We start from the raw sequence: 23376 nt of genomic DNA, 5'->3' as shown, positions 1-23376 counted from the left end.
GCTCAATTGTGTACCATGGTGCGGAATGACTAAATGAAACAAATTTGGTTCTCAAAGGAGCCAGCTCATCAAGACATGAGGCGAGTATGTCATTATAGTAATCGACAAGGTCAGATGAATTACTAGACAGTACAGGACAGACAGACATCTTTTTAACAAGAGAATCTGAGAAAGCAGAGGGAGAGATATATTGAAGATTCCTGAAGGATATTTTACGTTTAGCTCTAGTGATGGGCCTAGTGACCTCAATGTCCATGATGATTGTCAAATGATCAGAGACAGTAAGGTCATGGCTGGACGGCTGATGAACTAGGACACCAGTAGAGCAGACAAGGTCAAGAGTATGACCTTTTTTATGAGTTGGAAAATGTATATGTTGTGTGAAATTAAAACACTGTAACAATTCCAAAAATTCCCTGGCAAATTTACAGTTGTTGTCATCAATATGGATGTTAAAATCACCCATAAGCAGTACAGAGGATGAGAGGGCACTAAGCTGGGTTAAAAAATCTGAAAAATCAGAGAGAAAGGAAGCGTTTGGCTTTGGCGGACGATAAACTACAGCAGTGACCAGAGGAGTAGGCCCTGACAACTTGAAAGCCAGGTGTTCAAAAGAAAGAGCAGCAGGAAAAGACAAAGTGGTTATTTGGCAGATGACAATTAGATGTTTTTCTTTTCTTAAACTAAAAGACTATGGTAAATTGTTTACCAAACACGTTTCAAGCCAAGCTACAATAAACTTTACATTTACAGGGGTTGGACAAAATAACTGAAACACCTGTCATTTTAGTGTGGTAGGTTTCATGGCTAAATTGGACCAGTCTGGTGGCCAATCTTCATTAATTGCACATTGCACCAGTAAGAGCAGAGTGTGAAGGTTCAATTAGCAGGGTAAGAGCACAGTTTTGCTCAAAATATTGCAATGCACACAACATTATGGGTGACATACCAGAATTCAAAAGAGGACAAATTGTTGGTGCACGTCTTGCTGGTGCATCTGTGACCAAGACAGCAAGTCTTTGTGATGTATCAAGAGCCACGGTATCCAGGGTAATGTCAGCATACCACCAAGAAGGACAAACCACATCCAACAGGATTAACTGTGGACGCAAGAGGAAGCTGTCTGAAAGGGATGTTCGGGTGCTAACCCGGATTGTATCCAAAAAAACATAAAACCACGGCTGCCCAAATCACGGCAGAATTAAATGTGCACCTCAACTCTCCTGTTTCCACCAGAACTGTCCGTCGGGAGCTCCACAGGGTCAATATACACGGCCGGGCTGCTATAGCCAAACCTTTGGTCACTCGTGCCAATGCCAAACGTCGGTTTCAATGGTGCAAGGAGCGCAAATCTTGGGCTGTGGACAATGTGAAACATGTATTGTTCTCTGATGAGTCCACCTTTACTGTTTTCCCCACATCCGGGAGAGTTACGGTGTGGAGAAGCCCCAAAGAAGCGTACCACCCAGACTGTTGCATGCCCAGAGTGAAGCATGGGGGTGGATCAGTGATGGTTTGGGCTGCCATATCATGGCATTCCCTTGGCCCAATACTTGTGCTAGATGGGCGCGTCACTGCCAAGGACTACCGAACCATTCTGGAGGACCATGTGCATCCAATGGCGGTGCCGTGTATCAGGATGACAATGCACCAATACACACAGCAAGACTGGTGAAAGATTGGTTTGATGAACATGAAAGTGAAGTTGAACATCTCCCATGGCCTGCACAGTCACCAGATCTAAATATTATTGAGCCACTTTGGGGTGTTTTGGAGAAGCGAGTCAGGAAACGTTTTCCTCCACCAGCATCACGTAGTGACCTGGCCACTATCCTGCAAGAAGAATGGCTTAAAATCCCTCTGACTACTGTGCAGGACTTGTATATGTCATTTCCAAGACGAATTGACGCTGTATTGGCCGCAAAAGGAGGCCCTACACCATACTAATAAATTATTGTGGTCTAAAACCAGGTGTTTCAGTTATTTTGTCCAACCCCTGTACATTCGCATTTAGCAAACACGTCTTTAAAAGTATTATTATTTTGATCTAATCTGTATTTCCTGTAGTGCACATATAACATCCCTTCAAGTTCAGAGACCCTTTCTTCTCTTATTATAGTCTGTCTCAAACATTCAGCTTTCAGCTGACAAAACACCACACATGCCTCCATCTGTTTATCCCACCCAAGACCTGAGACCCCATTCACAGACTGCATTCCTGTCCAGCAGGACCCCCTGTACCTTTTATAAGCAGCAGCCCTAAAAAACAAGTACGCCTAGTCTACTGCGCCCCAGAGGTTTATTTACACAAGTAGACTTTGGCATTCACAAACCTACTGCAGACATCAAGCACGAAAACCTCACAGGAGCCGATTCTCAGTCATCAGAGTGTGAGAGCGTTCAGCCTAAACATCTGGCTTCACGGCACACAGTAACGCCTGACGGCAACAAATCAGCAGCGTCTCCTTTTGTTTTGAGAAATTAAGAAGGATATTTTAATAAGCAGACTCAGACGTACTGGAGAGCCAGTCACGCAGATGAGCAGCTTGCCTCACCAAGTTTCCAATTTGGTATTTATTGGGTACTGGTGTGTGTGCATAGCTGCCAAGCCTGAAGTGGAGGGAGTAAAGAAGCTGATTTAGACGCATATGTTGTCTGAACACACACATACTGCTTGTGTTTAAAAAGGTTAGTGCTGGAAGCACCTGGCCGCACGCCACCTCACAGCATGAACTCTGAGCCCTCACACAAAGCAGCCAACACAGTTTAATGCTGATACCCCGACAACATGTTACAGCTGTACAAATCAGATTTTGACAATAATTTGATCAACCAATTAACCAATTACCATTTTACAATGAGGCAAAACCAGAATCACAATGAGATCTTCAGTTTTTTTGTTTTGTTGTATTAATGCATTCCCATTCTTTTCCTTTGATTAGGGTAGAGGTAGGTTGTTGAAGAGGGTAGAGGTGGTATGGTACAGTGTATCACAAAAGTGAGTACACCCCTCACATTTCTGCAAATATTTTATATTATCACTTTTCATGGGACAACACTATAGAAATAAAACTTGGATATAACTTAGAGTAGTCAGTGTACAACTTGTATAGCAGTGTAGATTTACTGTCTTCTGAAAATAACTCAACACACAGCCATTAATGTCTAAATGGCTGGCAACATAAGTGAGTACACCCCACAGTGAACATGTCCAAATTGTGCTCAAAGTGTCAATATTTTGTGTGACCACCATTATTATCCAGCACTGCCTTAACCCTCCTGGGCATGGAATTCACCAGAGCTGCACAGGTTGCTACTGGAATCCTCTTCCACTTCTCTATGATGACATCACGGAGCTGGTGGATGTTAGACACCTTGAACTCCTCCACCTTCCACTTGAGGATGCGCCACAGGTGCTCAATTGGGTTTAGTCCATCACCTTTACCTTCAGCTTCCTCAGCAAGGCAGTTGTCATCTTGGAGGTTGTGTTTGGGGTCGTTATCCTGTTGGAAAACTGCCATGAGGCCCAGTTTTCGAAGGGAGGGGATCATGCTCTGTTTCAGAATGTCACAGTACATGTTGGAATTCATGTTTCCCTCAATGAACCGCAGCTCCCCAGTGCCAGCAACACTCATGCAGCCCAAGACCATGATGCTACCACCACCATGCTTGACTGTAGGCAAGATACAGTTGTCTTGGTACTTCTCACCAGGGCGCCGCCACACATGCTGGACACCATCTGAGCCAAACAAGTTTATCTTGGTCTCGTCAGACCACAGGGCATTCCAGTAATCCATGTTCTTGGACTGCTTGTCTTCAGCAAACTGTTTGCGGGCTTTCTTGTGCGTCAGCTTCCTTCTGGGATGACGACCATGCAGACCGAGTTGATGCAGTGTGCGGCGTATGGTCTGAGCACTGACAGGCTGACCTCCCACGTCTTCAACCTCTGCAGCAATGCTGGCAGTACTCATGTGTCTATTTTTTAAAGCCAACCTCTGGATATGACGCCGAACACGTGGACTCAACTTCTTTGGTCGACCCTGGCGAAGCCTGTTCCGAGTGGAACCTGTCCTGGAAAACCGCTGTATGACCTTGGCCACCATGCTGTAGCTCAGTTTCAGGGTGTTAGCAATCTTCTTATAGCCCAGGCCATCTTTGTGGAGAGCAACAATTCTATTTCTCACATCCTCAGAGAGTTCTTTGCCATGAGGTGCCATGTTGAATATCCAGTGGCCAGTATGAGAGAATTGTACCCGAAACACCAAATTTAACAGCCCTGCTCCCCATTTACACCTGGGACCTTGACACATGACACCAGGGAGGGACAACGACACATTTGGGCACAATTTGGACATGTTCACTGTGGGGTGTACTCACTTATGTTGCCAGCTATTTAGACATTAATGGCTGTGTGTTGAGTTATTTTCAGAAGACAGTAAATCTACACTGCTATACAAGCTGTACACTGACTACTCTAAGTTATATCCAAGTTTCATGTCTATAGTGTTGTCCCATGAAAAGATATAATGAAATATTTGCAGAAATGTGAGGGGTGTACTCACTTTTGTGATACACTCTAGGTGAGTATATTTCAGATTTATGGTGCAGCAGTGAATTATGCCAAACTATCACCATTGACATCCAGGATTACCCATCTGTGCTAACGGCTGGGTCAACGTCTACATACAGATTTACTATTCCTGAAGGTGAGGGGTGCGAGGACCCCTGATGGTTGAGGTATTTTTATATATGTGATGAGGTACTTACTGCAGGCACTGCAGGTAAAGCAGCTGTCGTGGTAGAGGCTGCCCATGGCTTGACATGCCTGACTTGCTCCATACACAGCCTTATTGCATTTCACACAGCTTCCTGCAAAAGAGAAGCACAACACAAATAAATCAATATAGTAATGCATTAATATTAAACAATGAGGGCAATTCAGACCTATTAACATCACAGTGATGTGAAAACAAATGACCTAACTGCATGCTCTTGACTAGCATCAGTGATACAGTTTGTATACCTTGTTACTCAACTGTTAAGGAAAAATGTGAATATAAAAAGTATGATCCTCTATATCAGGGGTGTCAAACTCACGGCCCGCGGGCCAGATCCGGCCCGCCACGTCATTTTATGTGGCCCGCGAGAGCTTAAACGACTGTACGATTGTTGTGATGGTTCGAGTCGTTACAGAGACGCAGTTATAATTTAATGGGACTCCAGCACATGTAAACGCCAACCGGCGACATCGTAGTCATGGCAACTAACTTTGACCTTCGCTGAGAAGCCATGTGACTTTTACGGCAAAAGAACACGGGTAGTAATGTAAACAATAATAATAAATATAAATAATTATCTTGCAGTATAATACCAAAGCATCGTCTGTAAGTAGTGGCGTTTATATTCTCAGTTGTTTGTAAATGTTTAGTGAGTATATCACAGCGTTTTAGTTACAAATTTACCGTAATTAAATACAATTGTTACCGTTACTATAGCAATTAGTATCTTTACACAAAATGCTAACTCGTTAGCGCTATTTTACGTTTGGTTAAATCTCATATTGTACCAGATGTAACACTTGACTACAGCTGTGTGCTTGTACTGTATTAAGTTCTTTATTGTTTTTATTTTTACCTCATTCTGGTGCACACAGTGTATCACACAGCTGGGAAGCAAATAAAACCGACTGTATTCTGAAGAGAGCTGTCTGTCTGTCTGTCTGTCTAGCTGAGCAAGGGGGATAAACTGTTAGTGAGGGCAGAACAATTGTCTTAAAATACACTGTAAAGTTCTACATTAACCGCATCTCTCAAAATGCATGCTGATTTTGTGACCTGCAAAGTGACACATCCTGCCAGTAGATGATGTTAAGAAATATTTACACATAATCCCAAAATGTACAAGAAGATGTACAAGTCAATAAAGCCAACCAGCTCATCATTTTAAGAAGTTGTGTTTAGTCCAGGCTATGTTTGGAATATATATATACAGTGTATCACAAAAGTGAGTACACCCCTCACATTTCTGCAAATATTTCATTATATCTTTTCATGGGACAACACTATAGACATGAAACTTGGATATAACTTAGAGTAGTCAGTGTACAGCTTGTATAGCAGTGTAGATTTACTGTCTTCTGAAAATAACTCAACACACAGCCATTAATGTCTAAATAGCTGGCAACATAAGTGAGTACACCCGACAGTGAACATGTCCAAATTGTGCCCAAATGTGTCGTTGTCCCTCCCTGGTGTCATGTGTCAAGGTCCCAGGTGTAAATGGGGAGCAGGGCTGTTAAATTTGGTGTTTTGGGTACAATTCTCTCATACTGGCCACTGGATATTCAACATGGCACCTCATGGCAAAGAACTCTCTGAGGATGTGAGAAATAGAATTGTTGCTCTCCACAAAGATGGCCTGGACTATAAGAAGATTGCTAACACCCTGAAACTGAGCTACAGCATGGTGGCCAAGGTCATACAGCGGTTTTCCAGGACAGGTTCCACTCGGAACAGGCTTCGCCAGGGTCGACCAAAGAAGTTGAGTCCACGTGTTCGGCGTCATATCCAGAGGTTGGCTTTAAAAAATAGACACATGAGTGCTGCCAGCATTGCTGCAGAGGTTGAAGACGTGGGAGGTCAGCCTGTCAGTGCTCAGACCATACGCCGCACACTGCATCAACTCGGTCTGCATGGTTGTCATCCCAGAAGGAAGCTGACGCACAAGAAAGCCCGCAAACAGTTGGCTGAAGACAATCAGTCCAAGAACACGGATTACTGGAATGCCCTGTGGTCTGACGAGACCAAGATAAACTTGTTTGGCTCAGATGGTGTCCAGCATGTGTGACGGCGCCCTGGTGAGAAGTACCAAGACAACTGTATCTTGCCTACAGTCAAGCATGGTGGTGGTAGCATCATGGTCTTGGGCTGCATGAGTGTTGCTGGCACTGGGGAGCTGCAGTTCATTGAGGGAAACATGAATTCCAACATGTACTGTGACATTCTGAAACAGAGCATGATCCCCTCACTTCGAAAAACTGGGCCTCATGGCAGTTTTCCAACAGGATAACGACCCCAAACACAACCTCCAAGATGACAACTGCCTTGCTGAGGAAGCTGAAGGTAAAGGTGATGGACTAAACCCAATTGAGCACCTGTGGCGCATCCTCAAGTGGAAGGTGGAGGAGTTCAAGGTGTCTAACATCCACCAGCTCCGTGATGTCATCATGGAGGAGTGGAAGAGGATTCCAGTAGCAACCTGTGCAGCTCTGGTGAATTCCATGCCCAGGAGGGTTAAGGCAGTGCTGGATAATAATGGTGGTCACACAAAATAATGACACTTCGGGCACAATTTGGACATGTTCACTGTGGGGTGTACTCACTTATGTTGCCAGCCATTTAGACATTAATGGCTGTGTGTTGAGTTATTTTCAGAAGACAGTAAATCTACACTGCTATACAAGTTGTACACTGACTACTCTAAGTTATATCCAAGTTTTATTTCTATAGTGTTGTCCCATAAAAAGATATAATAAAATATTTGCAGAAATGTGAGGGGTGTACTCACTTTTGTGATACACTGTATATACAGTGCCTTGCAAAAGTATTCAGCCCCCTTGAACTTTTCAACCTTTTGCCACATTTCAGGCTTCAAACATAACGATATGAAATTGTAATTTTTTGTGAAGAATCAACAACAAGTGGGACACAATCGTGAAGTAGAACGAAATTTATTGGATATTTTAAACTTTTTTTAGAAATAAAAAACTAAAAAGTGGGGCGTGCAATATTATTCAGCCCCTTTACTTTTAGTGCAGCAAACTCACTCCAGAAGTTCAGTGAGGATCTCTGAATGATCCAATGTTGACCTAAATGACTGATGGTGATAAATAGAATCCACCTGTGTGTAATCAAGTCTCCGTATAAATGCACCTGCTCTGTGACAGTCTCAGAGTTCTGTTTAAAGCGCAGAGAGCATCATGAAGACCAAGGAACACACCAGGCAGGTCCGAGATACTGTTGTGGAGAAGTTTAAAGCCGGATTTGGATACAAAAAGATTTCCCAAGCTTTAAACATCTCAAGGAGCACTGTGCAAGCGATCATATTGAAATGGAAGGAGTATCAGACCACTGCAAATCTACCAAGACCCGGCCGTCCCTCTAAACTTTCAGCTCAAACAAGGAGAAGACTGATCAGAGATGCAGCCAAGAGGCCCATGATCACTCTGAATGAACTGCAGAGATCTACAGCTGAGGTGGGAGACTCTGTCCATAGGACACAATCAGTCGTACACTGCACAAATCTGGCCTTTATGGAAGAGTGGCAAGAAGAAAGCCATTTCTCAAAGATATCTATAAAAAGTCACCTGGGAGACACACCAAACATGTGGAAGAAGGTGCTCTGGTCAGATGAAACCAAAATCGAACTTTTTGGCCACAATGCAAAACGTTATGTTTGGCGTAAAAGCAACACAGCTCATCACCCTGAACACACCATCCCCACTGTCAAACATGGTGGTGGCAGCATCATGGTTTGGGCCTGCTTTTCTTCAGCAGGGACAGGGAAGATGGTTAAAATTGATGGGAAGATGGATGGAGCCAAATACAGGACCATTCTGGAAGAAAACCTGTTGCAGTCTGCAAAAGACCTGAGACTGGGACGGAGATTTATCTTCCAACAAGACAATGATCCAAAACATAAAGCAAAATCTACAATGCAATGGTTCACAAATAAACATATCCAGGTGTTAGAATGGCCAAGTCAAAGTCCAGACCTGAATCCCATCGAGAATCTGTGGAAAGAGCTGAAAACTGCTGTTCACAAACGCTCTCCATCCAACCTCACTGAGCTCGAGCTGTTTTGCAAGAAAGAATGGGCAAAAATTTCTGTCTCTCGATGTGCAAAACTGATAGAGACATACCCCAAGCGACTTGCAGCTGTAATCGCAGCAAAAGGTGGCGCTACAAAGTATTAACGCAAGGGGGCTGAATAATATTGCACGCCCCACTTTTCAGTTTTTTATTTCTAAAAAAAGTTTAAAATATCCAATAAATTTCGTTCCACTTTATGATTGTGTCCCACTTGTTGTTGATTCTTCACAAAAAATTAAAATTTCATATCGTTATGTTTGAAGCCTGAAATGTGGCAAAAGGTTGAAAAGTTCAAGGGGGCTGAATACTTTTGCAAGGCACTGTATACAGTGTATCACAAAAGTGAGTACACCCCTCACATTTCTGCAGATATTTAAGTATATCTTTTCATGGGACAACACTGACAAAATGACACTTTGACACAATGAAAAGTAGTCTGTGTGCAGCTTATATAACAGTGTAAATTTATTCTTCCCTCAAAATAACTCAATATACAGCCATTAATGTCTAAACCACTGGCAACAAAAGTGAGTACACCCCTTAGTGAAAGTTCCTGAAGTGTCAATATTTTGTGTGGCCACCATTATTTCCCAGAACTGCCTTAACTCTCCTGGGCATGGAGTTTACCAGAGCTTCACAGGTTGCCACTGGAATGCTTTTCCACTACTCCATGATGACATCACGGAGCTGGCGGATATTCGAGACTTTGCACTCCTCCACCTTCCGCTTGAGGATGCCCCAAATATGTTCTATTGGGTTTAGGTCTGGAGACATGCTTGGCCAGTCCATCACCTTTACCCTCAGCCTCTTCAATAAAGCAGTGGTCGTCTTAGAGGTGTGTTTGGGGTCATTATCATGCTGGAACACTGCCCTGCGACCCAGTTTCCGGAGGGAGGGGATCATGCTCTGCTTCAGTATTTCACAGTACATATTGGAGTTCATGTGTCCCTCAATGAAATGTAACTCCCCAACACCTGCTGCACCCATGCAGCCCCAGACCATGGCATTCCCACCACCATGCTTGACTGTAGGCATGACACACTTATCTTTGTACTCCTCACCTGATTGCCGCCACACATGCTTGAGACCATCTGAACCAAACAAATTAATCTTGGTCTCATCAGACCATAGGACATGGTTCCAGTAATCCATGTCCTTTGTTGACATGTCTTCAGCAAACTGTTTGCGGGCTTTCTTGTGTAGAGACTTCAGAAGAGGCTTCCTTCTGGGGTGACAGCCATGCAGATCAATTTGATGTAGTGTGCGGCGTATGGTCTGAGCACTGACAGGCTGACCCCCCACCTTTTCAATCTCTGCAGCAATGCTGACAGCACTCCTGCGCCTATCTTTCAAAGACAGCAGTTGGATGTGACGCTGAGCACGTGCACTCAGCTTCTTTGGACGACCAACGCGAGGTCTGTTCTGAGTGGACCCTGCTCTTTTAAAACGCTGGATGATCTTGGCCACTGTGCTGCAGCTCAGTTTCAGGGTGTTGGCAATCTTCTTGTAGCCTTGGCCATCTTCATGTAGCGCAACAATTCGTCTTTTAAGATCCTCAGAGAGTTCTTTGCCATGAGGTGCCATGTTGGAACTTTCAGTGACCAGTATGAGAGAGTGTGAGAGCTGTACTACTAAATTGAACACACCTGCTCCCTATGCACACCTGAGACCTAGTAACACTAACAAATCACATGACATTTTGGAGGGAAAATGACAAGCAGTGCTCAATTTGGACATTTAGGGGTGTAGTCTCTTAGGGGTGTACTCACTTTTGTTGCCGGTGGTTTAGACATTAATGGCTGTATATTGAGTTATTTTGAGGGAAGAATAAATTTACACTGTTATATAAGCTGCACACAGACTACTTTTCATTGTGTCAAAGTGTCATTTTGTCAGTGTTGTCCCATGAAAAGATATACTTAAATATCTGCAGAAATGTGAGGGGTGTACTCACTTTTGTGATACACTGTATATATACTGTACGTATATACAGTATATACTGCTCAAAAAAATAAAGGGAACACTAAAATAACACATCCTAGATCTCAATGAATGAAATATTCCAGTTGAAAATCTTTATTCATCACATAGTGGAATGTGTTGAGAACAAAATAACACAAAAATGATCAATGTAAATCAAAATTATTATCCCATGGAGGTCTGGATTTGGAATCATACTCAAAATCAAAGTGGAAAATCAAATTACAGGCTGATCCAACTTCAGTGGAAATTCCTCAAGACAAGTTCAAATGAGGCTCAGTAGTGTGTGTGGCCTCCACGTGCCTGTATGACCTCCCTACAACACCTGGGCATGCTCCTGATGAGGCGGCGGATGTTCCTGAGGGATCTCCTCCCAGACCTGGATTAAAGCATGAGTCAACTCCTGGACAGTCTGTGGTGCAACGTGGCGTTGGTGGATGGAACGAGACATGATGTCCCAGATGTGCTCGATTGGATTCAGGTCTGGGGAACGGGCAGGCCAGTCCATAGCATCAATGCCTTCATCATGCAGGAACTGCTGACACACTTCAGCCACATGAGGCCTAGCATGGTCATGCATCAGAAGGAACCCAGGGCCCACTGCACCAGCATATGGTCTCACAATGGGTCTGAGGATCTCATCCCGGTACCTAATGGCAGTCAGGGTACCTCTGGCTAGCACATGGAGGGCTGTGCGGCCCTCCAAAGAAATGCCTCCCGACACCATTACTGACCCACTGCCAAACCGGTCATGCTGGAGGATGTTGCAGGCAGCAGAACGTTCTCCACGGCGTCTCCAGACTCTGTCACGTCTGCACATGTGCTCACTGTGAACCTGCTCTCATCCGTGAAAAGCACAGGGCGCCAATGGCGAATCTGCCAATCTTGGTGTTCTCTGGCAAATGCCAATCGCCCTGCACGGTGTTGGGCTGTAAGCACAAGCGCCACTTGTGGACGTCGGGCCCTCATACCACCCTCATGGAGTCTGTTTCTGACAGTTTGAGCAGAAACATGGATATTAGTGGCCTGCTGGAGGTCATTTTGCAGGGCCCTGGCACTGCTCCTCCTGGCACAAAGGAGGAGGTAGCGGTCCTGCTGCTGGGTTGTTGCCCTCCTACGGCCCCCTCCACGTCTCCTGGTGTACTGGCCTGTCTCCTGGTATCTGCTCCATGCTCTGGACACTGTGCTGACAGACACAGCAAACCTTCTTGCCACAGCTCGCATTGATGTGCCATCCTGGACGAGGTGCACAACCTGAGCAACTTCTGTGGGTTGTAGACACCGCCTCATCCTACCTCTAGGGGTGAGAGCACTGACAAAATGCAAAAGTGACCAAAACATCAGCCAGAAAGGAAGAGAAGAGAGAAATGGTCTGTGGTCACCACCTGCAGAACCACTCCTTTATAGGGGTTGTCTTGCTAATTGCCTCTCATTTCTACCTGTTGTCTGTTCCATTTGCACAACAGCAGGTGAAATTGATTCACAATCAGTGTTGCTTCCTAACTGGACAGGTTGATTTCACAGAAGTGTGATTGACTTGGAGTTACATTGTGTTGTTTAAGTGTTCCCTTTATTTTTTTGAGCAGTGTATCACACATATAGGATCTTAGCTTTTTTAAATTTGCAATTTTCCTAAATAGTTGCATAACAACATATACAAACTGTGTCAGTGATGCTTGACTTGATTCAAAAGGCAGTAAGCCCTTGGGTGGCAAAGCAGTTTATTTCACTATCGACCGGCCAGGAGTCTCCACAGCAATAATTTGCTATGATTTAGGGGTTGGTGGATGACTAAAAGCCCTGTCCAGGGTATTTCTGCCTTACGACCAGTAATTTCTGATAGAACCATATATACTCTGCAACTCTGATTCAGTAAAGCGGTTGATGAAAATGAAATAAAAATGAAGGTCTGGCAATAATCATGCCTTGGTATGGCTAATGAAAATAAACTCAATTGTCAATTGGATTTGGTGACCTGATTGATTCAGCTACTAAGAGGCCTATTACTTATTCTCAATGAGCCATGTAGGGCTTAACAGTATTTTTCCCTTAATAAATGAAATCATCATTTAGAAAAATGAATGCTTTATTTAGTTTTTTTGACTGATATTGAAAGTAGTTTGACAGCCTTAAACACAAGCGCAACAAATTTGCAAAAATAAAAGAAATTAAAAAGGAGCGCTTTTCTGCTGATGATGTGATTATTGATGTAACATTCTAAAAAACAAAAGCCACTGTTAATTACAACATCGGGACATCAAATGAGTAGCAATTATGGCAGACTGGCACTTTCATGGGTTGTAAGTTTATTCCGACATTGGCAGCAGAGAAAACGACCTGGTTGGGCCACAGTTTTTGTGCTGCCAGTTGTCTGCCAGTCTGAATGCTGTGTTTACAATAAAAACTGTGTGTGCAAAACCACAGGAAAATGCTGAGATGCAGAGAGAATGCTAAGAGTTTCTTACCTCATTCCCCTTCCCACCACAACAAACAGTACTTTTTCAATTATGTGCAATTAGTTTGGCAGGTAAGGAGTATGTGTTATAAAATAAATATGATGTTGAGCATGAAACTGTCAAATGAAAACACAAAAATAAAAAAAGACCAAGATGAGAGCAGTAAGACAGATGGTGTTGGTGGCACATTGTGTCATAACGGGTGGAATTATAATACAGTTAACTGTACAACAGACAATAAAGTGAAAGACAGAGAATTAAGGTAGAAGAACAAAAATACAAGAGCTGAAGAATTTTATATAATCTTATAACAAGACGATCTGTTGTGACAAAACTTCACTAAGATATAACCACAGCCCTGTCACAATAATCACTTAGCAATCCAATGAAGCTATCCCAAAAAGTCAAGTGAAATTGACACATTTATAATGGGCTTTTCTTTTGTTAACAGCTTAAAGTTTACTTAAAGTCTCAATAGTTGGCCATAATAAACTATAAGCTTCAATCGTGTTACAGTCCATACATTAATCCATTAGTCATTTGAGTAGCACAACCAAATATAGTATGAGCTACACTGCATTTTATTAGCTATACTAATTTGGTAGGTAATTTTATTAGCTACTCCTACTATACAGATGAACTTTGTAGGTACACAATTACTGAATGTGGCCAATCTGTTACTCCTCCAGCAGCCCATTTATCAATCAAACTGGACCATGTAAATTCGCCACTGACCAGATGATGTTAGCACTATTGAGTGTCAGCACTGCAATGACACTAACAATAATGACTGTGCATCAGGTACAGCAGTGTTGTTGGGACTTTTAGATACTACTGGCCTCTTTATTAGGAACACATACCCTGTTGGTGTAGGTTAACAGTTCAAGACTAGAGCTATTTTCTTCTTTCACGCACAATGTCAGTTAATCTTCCTCTAATGTTTCATCAGTGTACACTTTCTGATCACAGGGTGCTGTTGATATTATATTTTTGGTTTGAGCACTATTCTCCACCCATTTTCTAAAAAAGGTTTTTAATTATAGAGTGGTCACATGACCAAGACCATAAGTCATAGGTTTATAGCTATTTATTGTCTTTGAAAAAAAAAGATCTAAAGGATGAACTAAAGCAGAGAAACGAACCCACAGCAAATGATGATCATTTCTTTTAATTGAATACAAAGTAATACTTATGCATTAATGTACGAATAAGTAAAACGCTATTTTAGACCAATGAACACTTTCAGGACATGCAGACACTGTTTAAATCAGCTACATTAAGGAAGCTCCAGAGATAAATGACTATCACAAGACCTGTTGCATACACAGATAGTAAGATGATAAAACACACAACAGTGGTCTTTGTAAGGTCTTGTTTAGGTCTGTGTAAAGTGTGGGGCAGCAGATGAGGAAAGGCATGATGCTCAGTTAACAGCATTGCCCAAAGCAAACGCTTTTTAAATAAATACTTGCTAGAGAGCGGCTGGAATTAACACTCACAAAGAAGCCAGTGTTCTCTTTAGGATTTAGCAAACATCAGGCATTCAGCCTCTGCCCACTCCCTTTTAACTGACTCCAAAACAACTACTCCTAAGTGTTAAGCACCACAAAGAACACTGCCACACCCAGGGTCCAAAACTTTCCATGCTAAAATACCACCTGACTACCACGCTCAACTTTCAAATATTACACATAAATACAGTGGGGAATGGAATTTAATACAGTTGTGGATTTGTCTGTGGTGGGCTGCATAAAAACCAAGACATTTGGCTCTTACAAAAACTAATAATCATAATAATCGTTTCAATTCATTTTCAGCATTTAGCAGACGCCTTTATCCAAAGTGACTTACAGTACATTACAGTTACAGTATACAGTCTGAGCAATTGAGGGTTAAGGCCCTTGCACCAGGGGTCCAACAGCAGCAACCTATCAGTGGCAGGGCTTGAACCAGCAACCTTTGGATTTCTAGTCCTGTGCCTTAACCACTAGGCTACGGCTTGCCAACTTTAGTCAACTTTAGTGTTGCATTATATTAACATTTTCTTGGATCTGTATGCCTCATCATGCTTTATTAAATACATTAAAAAACTATAAACTAAAGAGTATGTACTCTGATTCAATTGTTTATTTAATATCATTTATAGTAATGATGCTGGGTGGCACAACGGTGTATTACACTAGCCATTGGCCAGTTGGGGTCTACACTGTCTGGGGTTTGGGTGAATGGCTGAAGCAAAGCACTGTGATAGATTACAGCAGCACCTGTTCAGGGTATTCCTGCTGAATGAAATAATGAAACAAATCTAACTTTTTATAGTCACAAAACACACCTTCCCATGTAAAACGAATCCTATTCAAATAAAGCTTAATTAACACAATTAAAAAATACATGTTTTACCCCTCTGTTTTAAAAAGCAAGACAGATTTTCATGGAGTTGCTCATGACTTTCCAAAAGCTATTAAGCAAATCAACTGTAATGTTGGAAGAACCCAAAATTCCACTGCCTGAGTGTTCAAAACCATAATGTTCACAATCATGCACATATAAATTGTAAAATAACAATTTTCAGGTGTAAAAATCAGCTTCCTTTGTAGCAGAAGCTTTACAATAGCTAAGAGGAAGTCATCATTCTGTAACTGCCATACAGAGCAGGACGTGTGTTTCCAGTGATCTTAACCTTTTTCCTGAAGGTACAAGGTGAAAAAGTACAAATCAAAAAAGTGGCAAAAAATTATTGCTGAAATTCAGCCTGCTACCTAGGTTTCACCCTTAATTCTCACCCTTAACCAGCACACATAAAGCCTCCTGGTGGATCAATTCCAGTCAGCTGCTGCTTACACACCACCATAAACCAGATTTAGGTGCTGTCCCAGATTCAGTTGATTTGTTAGTGATGTTCTAATAGACTGGAAAAACAGAAACATCTCAAACAGGGACAATACAGCTCGTCAACACTCCATCCTGGTATGGTCTAGCAAGAGGGTAAAATTTTAAACAGATAAGCAGCAAAGTAAAACGAATCAGGACCTTTGATTGTATAAAAATTAGAGCTCAAAGTTAGAGCTTAAAGCTTTAATAAGGACTCAAAAAGAATTTTGGACAAAAGTTAAGATGACATGGCAGTGTACTCCTGCTCAGTTTAACATCATCTAATTAACTGTCTCCTCCTAAAACTAGACTGGACGATCACACAAATGTCTTAGTTATTCATTGCTCTGGAGTTTGAATCCCAGCTTTGCTATCAACTGACAGGGCTCCGACTCACATTATTGTCTCTGTGTCTGTAGGGAAAATGCATTTAATGCTGTGCTCTGTGAGACCCCACCCCGGCAGGTGAAAAGAAGCCATTGATGGCTGTACACGTGTCAGAAAGGTGCAGGACAACCACAGCCCTTCTTGATCGGTGTCGGAAGTGGCAGCAGCAACAAAGACATAGACACCAGGTGGACACAAATTTAGCAGAACAGAAACAAAAACTAGAATAAACACCAATCTAAGCTCTTACCCATTCATCACTGGAAAATTACGAGGACGTAAATAGCAAAAGCAAGATTAAAATATGCTTAGCATCTAAAAGCCAAACTCTACGTTTATCGCTTAGGTCATTTTGTGGCCTGACATTCAGAGAATGAGTCAGAAAATGACATATGGTTTTAAGCAAAAGGAAAAGGCTTAAAAGGACCTGAATGAGGACAGGCAGAGCTGACATCTCTTAAGTGAAATGCAACAGTGGCCAAATGTGAGCATTAAGGACTACACCTGAATTAATATGTATAGGAATAATAGGCCTAAGTGTTATTCAAGTGTCATTCAAATGTTCATATGCCCATGGACCTTAATCTGAGAACTCCTGCTTTATTTCTTATAAAAGGTTTTAACCTTTTAATCCATGGGGGTCCAATCTAAGTGCCAAATTGGGGGCCTTTAAATAAAGTTTTAAATTAGGGACACACTGAATATTGGCATCTAAGCAAATACTGGAGTAAAATGTTGGCTTGGTAACAAGTATTTCCAGTCTGATCCGCTGATATTTTATGATGTGAACATGTGTGATGTTGGTCTACAAACCTTCATCAACAAGCATCAGCATGACAGTTGTGAAGTACATGCTTGGCCTAGTATCAGATGTTTATTAGTTTCGCTTGCAGTGTGGGTGCCACATAGCTTGTCCTGGGTTTAATCCTGCTCACTTTCTGTGAGGAGTTTAGCATTGAATTTTTCTCTGGGTACTTTAAATTCCTTAAGTGCAGACGGTTGACTGAATATCTAAATCACCCCTAATTGTAATTACCAGTAAAAGTAAATTGTGATTGTGAGAGGCTCTGCAGTGGATTTGGGTCCTGTCCAGTGTGTATAAGGCACTGCCTTATGTTTTCAAAGGCTCCAGGACTACTCCAACCCTGATCATGAAGCAGTTATTAAAAATGAATACATACATTGATACATTAATTGAAATGTAGTAATTTAGTAAAGTAAAAGTTTTCATTTCATTTTCATTGTTCGCTTTATCCTAGTTAAGGTGGCAGCAGGTCAGGGTCCACTGGAAAACACTGAGTGCAAGGTACAGGGCACCAATCCCTCACCAGACATAGCCAATCATGTCTGAGTCGACACCCGGCTGGCCGATAGCCCCGCTGAGATTTTAACCCAGATAATAGACCGCTGTGCCACCCAAGCGCCTGAAGTGAAATACACCAATTTATTTACAGCCTAAACTATGAACCACACATATTGAATATGGATATTCATATAGGGAATCTAAAGCTATGGCAAAGCATATTTACAGAAAAGTTTTCGATGAGATCGATTTTTTTTCTTCTGTTTTTATAATTTCCTAATTGAGGATTTTACCCCAATCCAGTTGTGGCCACACAGCCAATTATGTGTCTGTGTAGGCGTCTGGCTGGCTGACAGCAGAGCTGAGATTTGAACTTCAGATCTCAGCACTAATGGCCTAGTGTGTTTTACCTACTGAACACCCTGATTTTGATATCCATATCCAAATTTGATATCCTCTGGTCCGATGTATGAGCACTACCCTAGCTGCATGTTATTGTTCCACTACATTTACCAGAAATGTGCACTTCATAATAGCTGTGTAATGGCTCAAATTAGTTGTAATAACCTGTAATCAAGAAGAATTTAAACACAGACATTTTATATGGGTCAATGATTACTACAAGCTTCAAAAGAGTTTTAGAATGAATATGATATGAATTGTTGTATATGTAGTAATCTACTTAGTGTATGGGTGTGTAATACAGTCCTTCATCACAGTATATGGAGAGTAAAGTGTTTTTGGTTAGAGACGTCTAATGGATCATTTAGTCATTACAAACCCACTACTATGTGGCTGACACTGGCCCCAATTACTGGATCAGTATCAGAACAGATTTGATATAATTTCCAAATCCAGTGGCATTTTATGCTGTAAAATAAGGTAATTTTGACTGGAATTACACATATCAACCAGATATATACAAAAATCAAGTCTTAAAGCATGACGCCATACTGTTTTTGGCATAAATGTTTTGGCATGCTCAGATTAGCATCGCCACAAACCACCATGCCCAGAATAGTTAACCATATATACGTAAAACTAAACAATATACACCGACCAGGCATAACATTAAAACCACCTCCTTGTTTCTACACTCACTGTCCATTTTATCAGCTCCACTTACCATATAGAAGCACTTTGTAGTTCTACAATTACTGACTGTAGTCCATCTATTTCTCTACATACTTTTTTAGCCTGCTTTCACCCTGTTCCTCAATGGTCAGAACCCCAACAGGACCACCACAGAGTAAGTATTATTTGGGTGGTAGATCACTCTCAGCACTACACTGATACTGACATGGTGGTGGTGTGTTAGTGTGTGTTGTGCTGGTATGAGTGGATCAGACACAGCAGTGCTGCTGGAGTTTTTAAACACCTCACTGTTGAACTGAGAACAGTTCACCAACCAAAATTATCCAGCCAACAGCGTCCCGTGGGCAGCGTCCTGTGACCACTGATGAAGGTCTAGAACAGTGGTTCCCAAACTTTTTCTGTCACGCCCCCCGTTGGAAGATGAAAATCTGTCACGCCCCCCCCCCCACCAACAAAATGCTGACAAAAATAGGCCAATTTTAACTTTGTTGAGAAAAAAACCTTTATATCAGTCATTTCTGTTGTACTTGACTTTATAAAACTACTTTTTGACATCACTGAACTGCTCCTTCAATTAGTCTGCTATTTCAAAAATTAAAAACACTTTGCAAAAAAAGATAAAGTTCAATTTGTGCCAATTTGTGAGAGTTTACGTCTTATCAGTGTATTAGTGGCTGTTTTTCTTTTTATCCCTGTCAAATACCTCTCCATTCTGTACATCTAGACCAGGAGTGCCCACACTTTCATGGCTTGAGATCTACTGTTTCAGTCTACAGGTCATCACCATCTCCTTTTTACAGTCCCCTCATCATTTTTCAAAAAAGCTTTGAAGCTTTTTAAAATGCGCTTCAGTTCCTGTATTGATATTCAGATTTACAGAGCAAGTGACTGATAAATCACACTGACCTTATTCTGATGATTTGCTCTAAATGGTATCAGTCAGGTTTATGTATCTGGACAGGAGCTGCTGATGCTCAAGCAGTTTTTCAGGTGTTTATCAGTAAGGATGGACCCATATTTAGGGAAAAGGCTGATTCACACATGTAGGTTGAGCCGAAACAGCTGTCAATCATGTGGAAGTTCCAAATTGTCCAGCAGAGGCCCTCGACTTCATATGAATGTCAGACTGTAGGTTACAATTTCTCCACCAGATCAGCGCTGCTTTATGCGGACTGAGGCGTAGTCATGGTAACAAACCGCAAATTAAACAAACAGTGGCCACGTTTCATGTCAGTCTTGCTGATCTGTTTGAATGACGAACTATCCCAGCGTGTACTGAGCGATAGATGTATTGGACTCCCCGATCTAGACTCTCTGTCAGAATGAATCCTGACACACCTGAAAACACGGTTTGTTTATCGTCCACCGTAAAAAGAAATCCGACGTTAGAACATTGGTTCCGCGCTTAATTTCAGTCAGACGCGCCCCCCCCAGCTATGCTTCTGCGCCCCCTAAAGTTTAAGAACCGCTGATCTAGAAGATGACCAACTCAAACAGCAGCAATAGATGAGTGATCGTCTCTGACTTTACATCTACAAGGTGGACCAACTAGGTAGGAGTGTCTAATAGAGTGGACAGTGAGTGGACACAGTATTTAAAAACTCCAGCAGCGCTGCTGTGTCTGATCCACTCATACCAGCACAACACACACTAACACACCACCACCAATTCATCGTCACTGCAGTGCTGAGAATGATCCACCACCCAAATAATACCTACTCTGTGGTGGTCCTGTGGGGGTTCTGAACATTGATGAACCGGGTGAAAGCAGGCCAAAAAGGTATGTAGAGAAATAGATGGACTACAGTCAGTAATTGTAGAACTACAAAGTGCTCCTATATGGTAAGTGGAGCTGATAAAATGGACAGTGTGTCTAGAAACCAGGAGGTGGTGTTTATGTTATGGCAGATCAGTGTATGTAACCACTTTTAATGTGTCCACCTTTAATTGGACCAGTTTTGATAAAACGAACAGCTTTAAAAATGACTAATCAAACAAAATCAGCACTATTTTTGGTCTTTCCTACAAAGGTACAATTTCTAAACACTCATGCATAATAGCTGTTTGTTCTTCTATTTACAAAGCTTTGGGTGCCACATAGACCCAAAAAAAATCTTTATTTCAGCTCCCAGATAAATCAGTTAAACTGACTGACCCCAGTCTAAACAAGAATTAAAATCGCCTAGCCAGTGGGTTGGATACTTGTAAGACGTAATATAATGCTCAGACACTTTACTGTACAGCTCAACCTGACTTTACTCTAACCCTCTCTTTCTCACACACACTAAAGGTCAAGTGGATAAGACAGCTCTCTGTGAGTCAATGTGGTTTGTTACAATACTGTTCTGCTCCAAAAGAAATACAGGCAAGACATAGATTAGTAGAGGAAAAACTGGGAGCAATCATGACAGCCTTACCGAAGTAGTCAGTCTTTGGTTGGGCATCCATTTCTTTTTCCAGCCGCTCAGCTAGAGCTTCTAATTTTATTTCGGCTACAGTCAGCCCATGATCTGGCTGTATATTAAGCACGTGGCATGCAGGTTTTTGTGGCTGTGGGGGGCTGTGGGTATCAATATGGACATCACTCTGAACACATGGGTTTGTTAAACTGCTCGCTGGACTGTCCTGGCCTTGAGTGTGCTGCGTCTGACCTTTGAGCTCCGGTTGGCTTTGTGCTACCATGGATTGTGGGGAAACCCTGCTTTGAAGAACTCCATTACATTGTGGATTAATATGCCCAGCTTTTGGGGCTGATACAGGCTGAGTAGGGCTGACTTGAGAATCCTGGTGATAAAATTTTGGTTCATCTCCATTTGCTTCTTTGGGTGGTTGTGGAAACCATTCCACCCTCTCAGTGCTGGGCAATGTCTGGCAGGGTGAGTTCTGTCGAATGGGAGAAGTTGCACCACTATTTAGGGTGGCTTCTGGACTTGATGAAGTGATGTCAGGGATGCATGATGATGCTTGGCATGCAAGATTGTTCTTAATGCCAAAAAGGTTGGCAGAGGCAGGATGAGATTGAGAATAAGTATTTCCAGGCTCAACAGATGGATGTTGGATAGAGAGCAAGTGGTCTTTATTGTCATGATTGCTTCCGTAGCTGTAAACCCTGGTGCTGTGGGCATCATGAGAGCTAGCTGGATGATGTTTCTGTCCTTCATAAGATAAGTATGGGTTCATGCCAGCTGTGCTTGGGCCAGAGAGAATGGGCGGCTTGGATGCTGTTTCATGTCTGGAGTTGCTGATAGGTGGTCTGTCTTTGGTGTATAATGTCCCACCGTTGAGCCTCTCCACCAGGTTGTTTCTTGCAATCTCTTCTTGGTGCTTCTGCATGTGGATTTTAGTCATTTTGGAGGCGAAAACTTTCCTGGTTTCCTCAAAGTCTGGGTTGTTCCCAGCGTCCCTCCTCATGCGGAATAACCCATCTTTAGACGCTTCGTACATGTTCAGGTCTTCAATAAATTTGCTCGCTTCGAGCCCTAAATCTTCATATTTTTCCATGTTGTTAGACTGCAAGGGAAACTTGAGGTAAACCTAGTAATAAGAATATATTAAACAGCGTGCCGTGAAGTACAAGTCACTTTAAAAAGTTCACTTGTCCATAGTCACAAGTAAAAAAAGGTCACCGCAAGTCCATGTAAAAACAGCCAGGATTTATATCCAGTAACGTAATCCTTTGTGATACAAAAGAAAAAAATAATCTTCGTGAAAAGTCAAAAATCTTTTAAAAAGAACTCCTAGTAAAATCCAGGTATTTTAACGGAGTTGTAGAGAGAGAACGTGTGTTCAGTCCCGGGGTTTAACTGAACTGAAGCTCTCACACAGGATGCTGACCGCTCCACCACTAAACACAACTTCATACGGACACCCCCTCACTCACACACATACACATACAGCCCCATTACAAACTTCTCCCCGCACACTGTACCATACTGATTATAATTACCACAGTTTAGCGCCTAAAAGTCTTATAAAACAGGTTTCCACTCATAATAAAGCGTCTAAAATGTCTTAAAAGCAGCTACATTTAACTTTTCTTTAAAACACTGACTACAACCGACAACACGAGCGAGAGCTTTCATTTAAAGGCACAGTACACGAAAAATGAACTCTTCTGCTACTTCTACAGTACTACTACTACAACTAGCACTACTACTTTTACTATTACTACTACAACTACTACCACTACTTCTATTACTACTACTACTACAACTAGCACTACTACTTTTACTATTACTACTACAACTACTACCACTACTTCTACTACTACTACTACTACTACAACTAGCACTACTACTTTTACTATTACTACAACTAGCACTACTACTTTTACTACAACTACTACTACTTTTACTACTACTACTACAACTACAACTAGCACTACTACTTTTACTACAACTACTACTACTTTTAC

At 42.1% G+C, this 23376-nt stretch overlaps 1 protein-coding gene across 1 annotated transcript in view; it reads right to left on the bottom strand.

Moving 5' to 3' along the window:
• Positions 1-22556, bottom strand: part of limd1a (LIM domains containing 1a) — a 44762-nt gene extending 22206 nt beyond the window's left edge. Inside the window, exons 1-2 of the mRNA XM_062991297.1 lie at positions 21380-22556; positions 4768-4869 (exon numbers count right to left, since the gene is read on the bottom strand). Of these exons, the coding sequence (XP_062847367.1) occupies positions 4768-4869; positions 21380-22463 (1186 nt within the window). The 5' untranslated portion in view covers positions 22464-22556. The remainder of the gene's footprint in view (positions 1-4767; positions 4870-21379) is intronic.
• Between the last annotated feature and the right edge of the window lie 820 nt (positions 22557-23376).

This window comes from Trichomycterus rosablanca, chromosome 3, assembly GCF_030014385.1.
Source record: "Trichomycterus rosablanca isolate fTriRos1 chromosome 3, fTriRos1.hap1, whole genome shotgun sequence".
NCBI lineage: Eukaryota > Metazoa > Chordata > Actinopteri > Siluriformes > Trichomycteridae > Trichomycterus > Trichomycterus rosablanca.
Note: the sequence above shows the minus strand (reverse complement) of the source record. Positions and strands in the feature narration are given on the sequence as shown.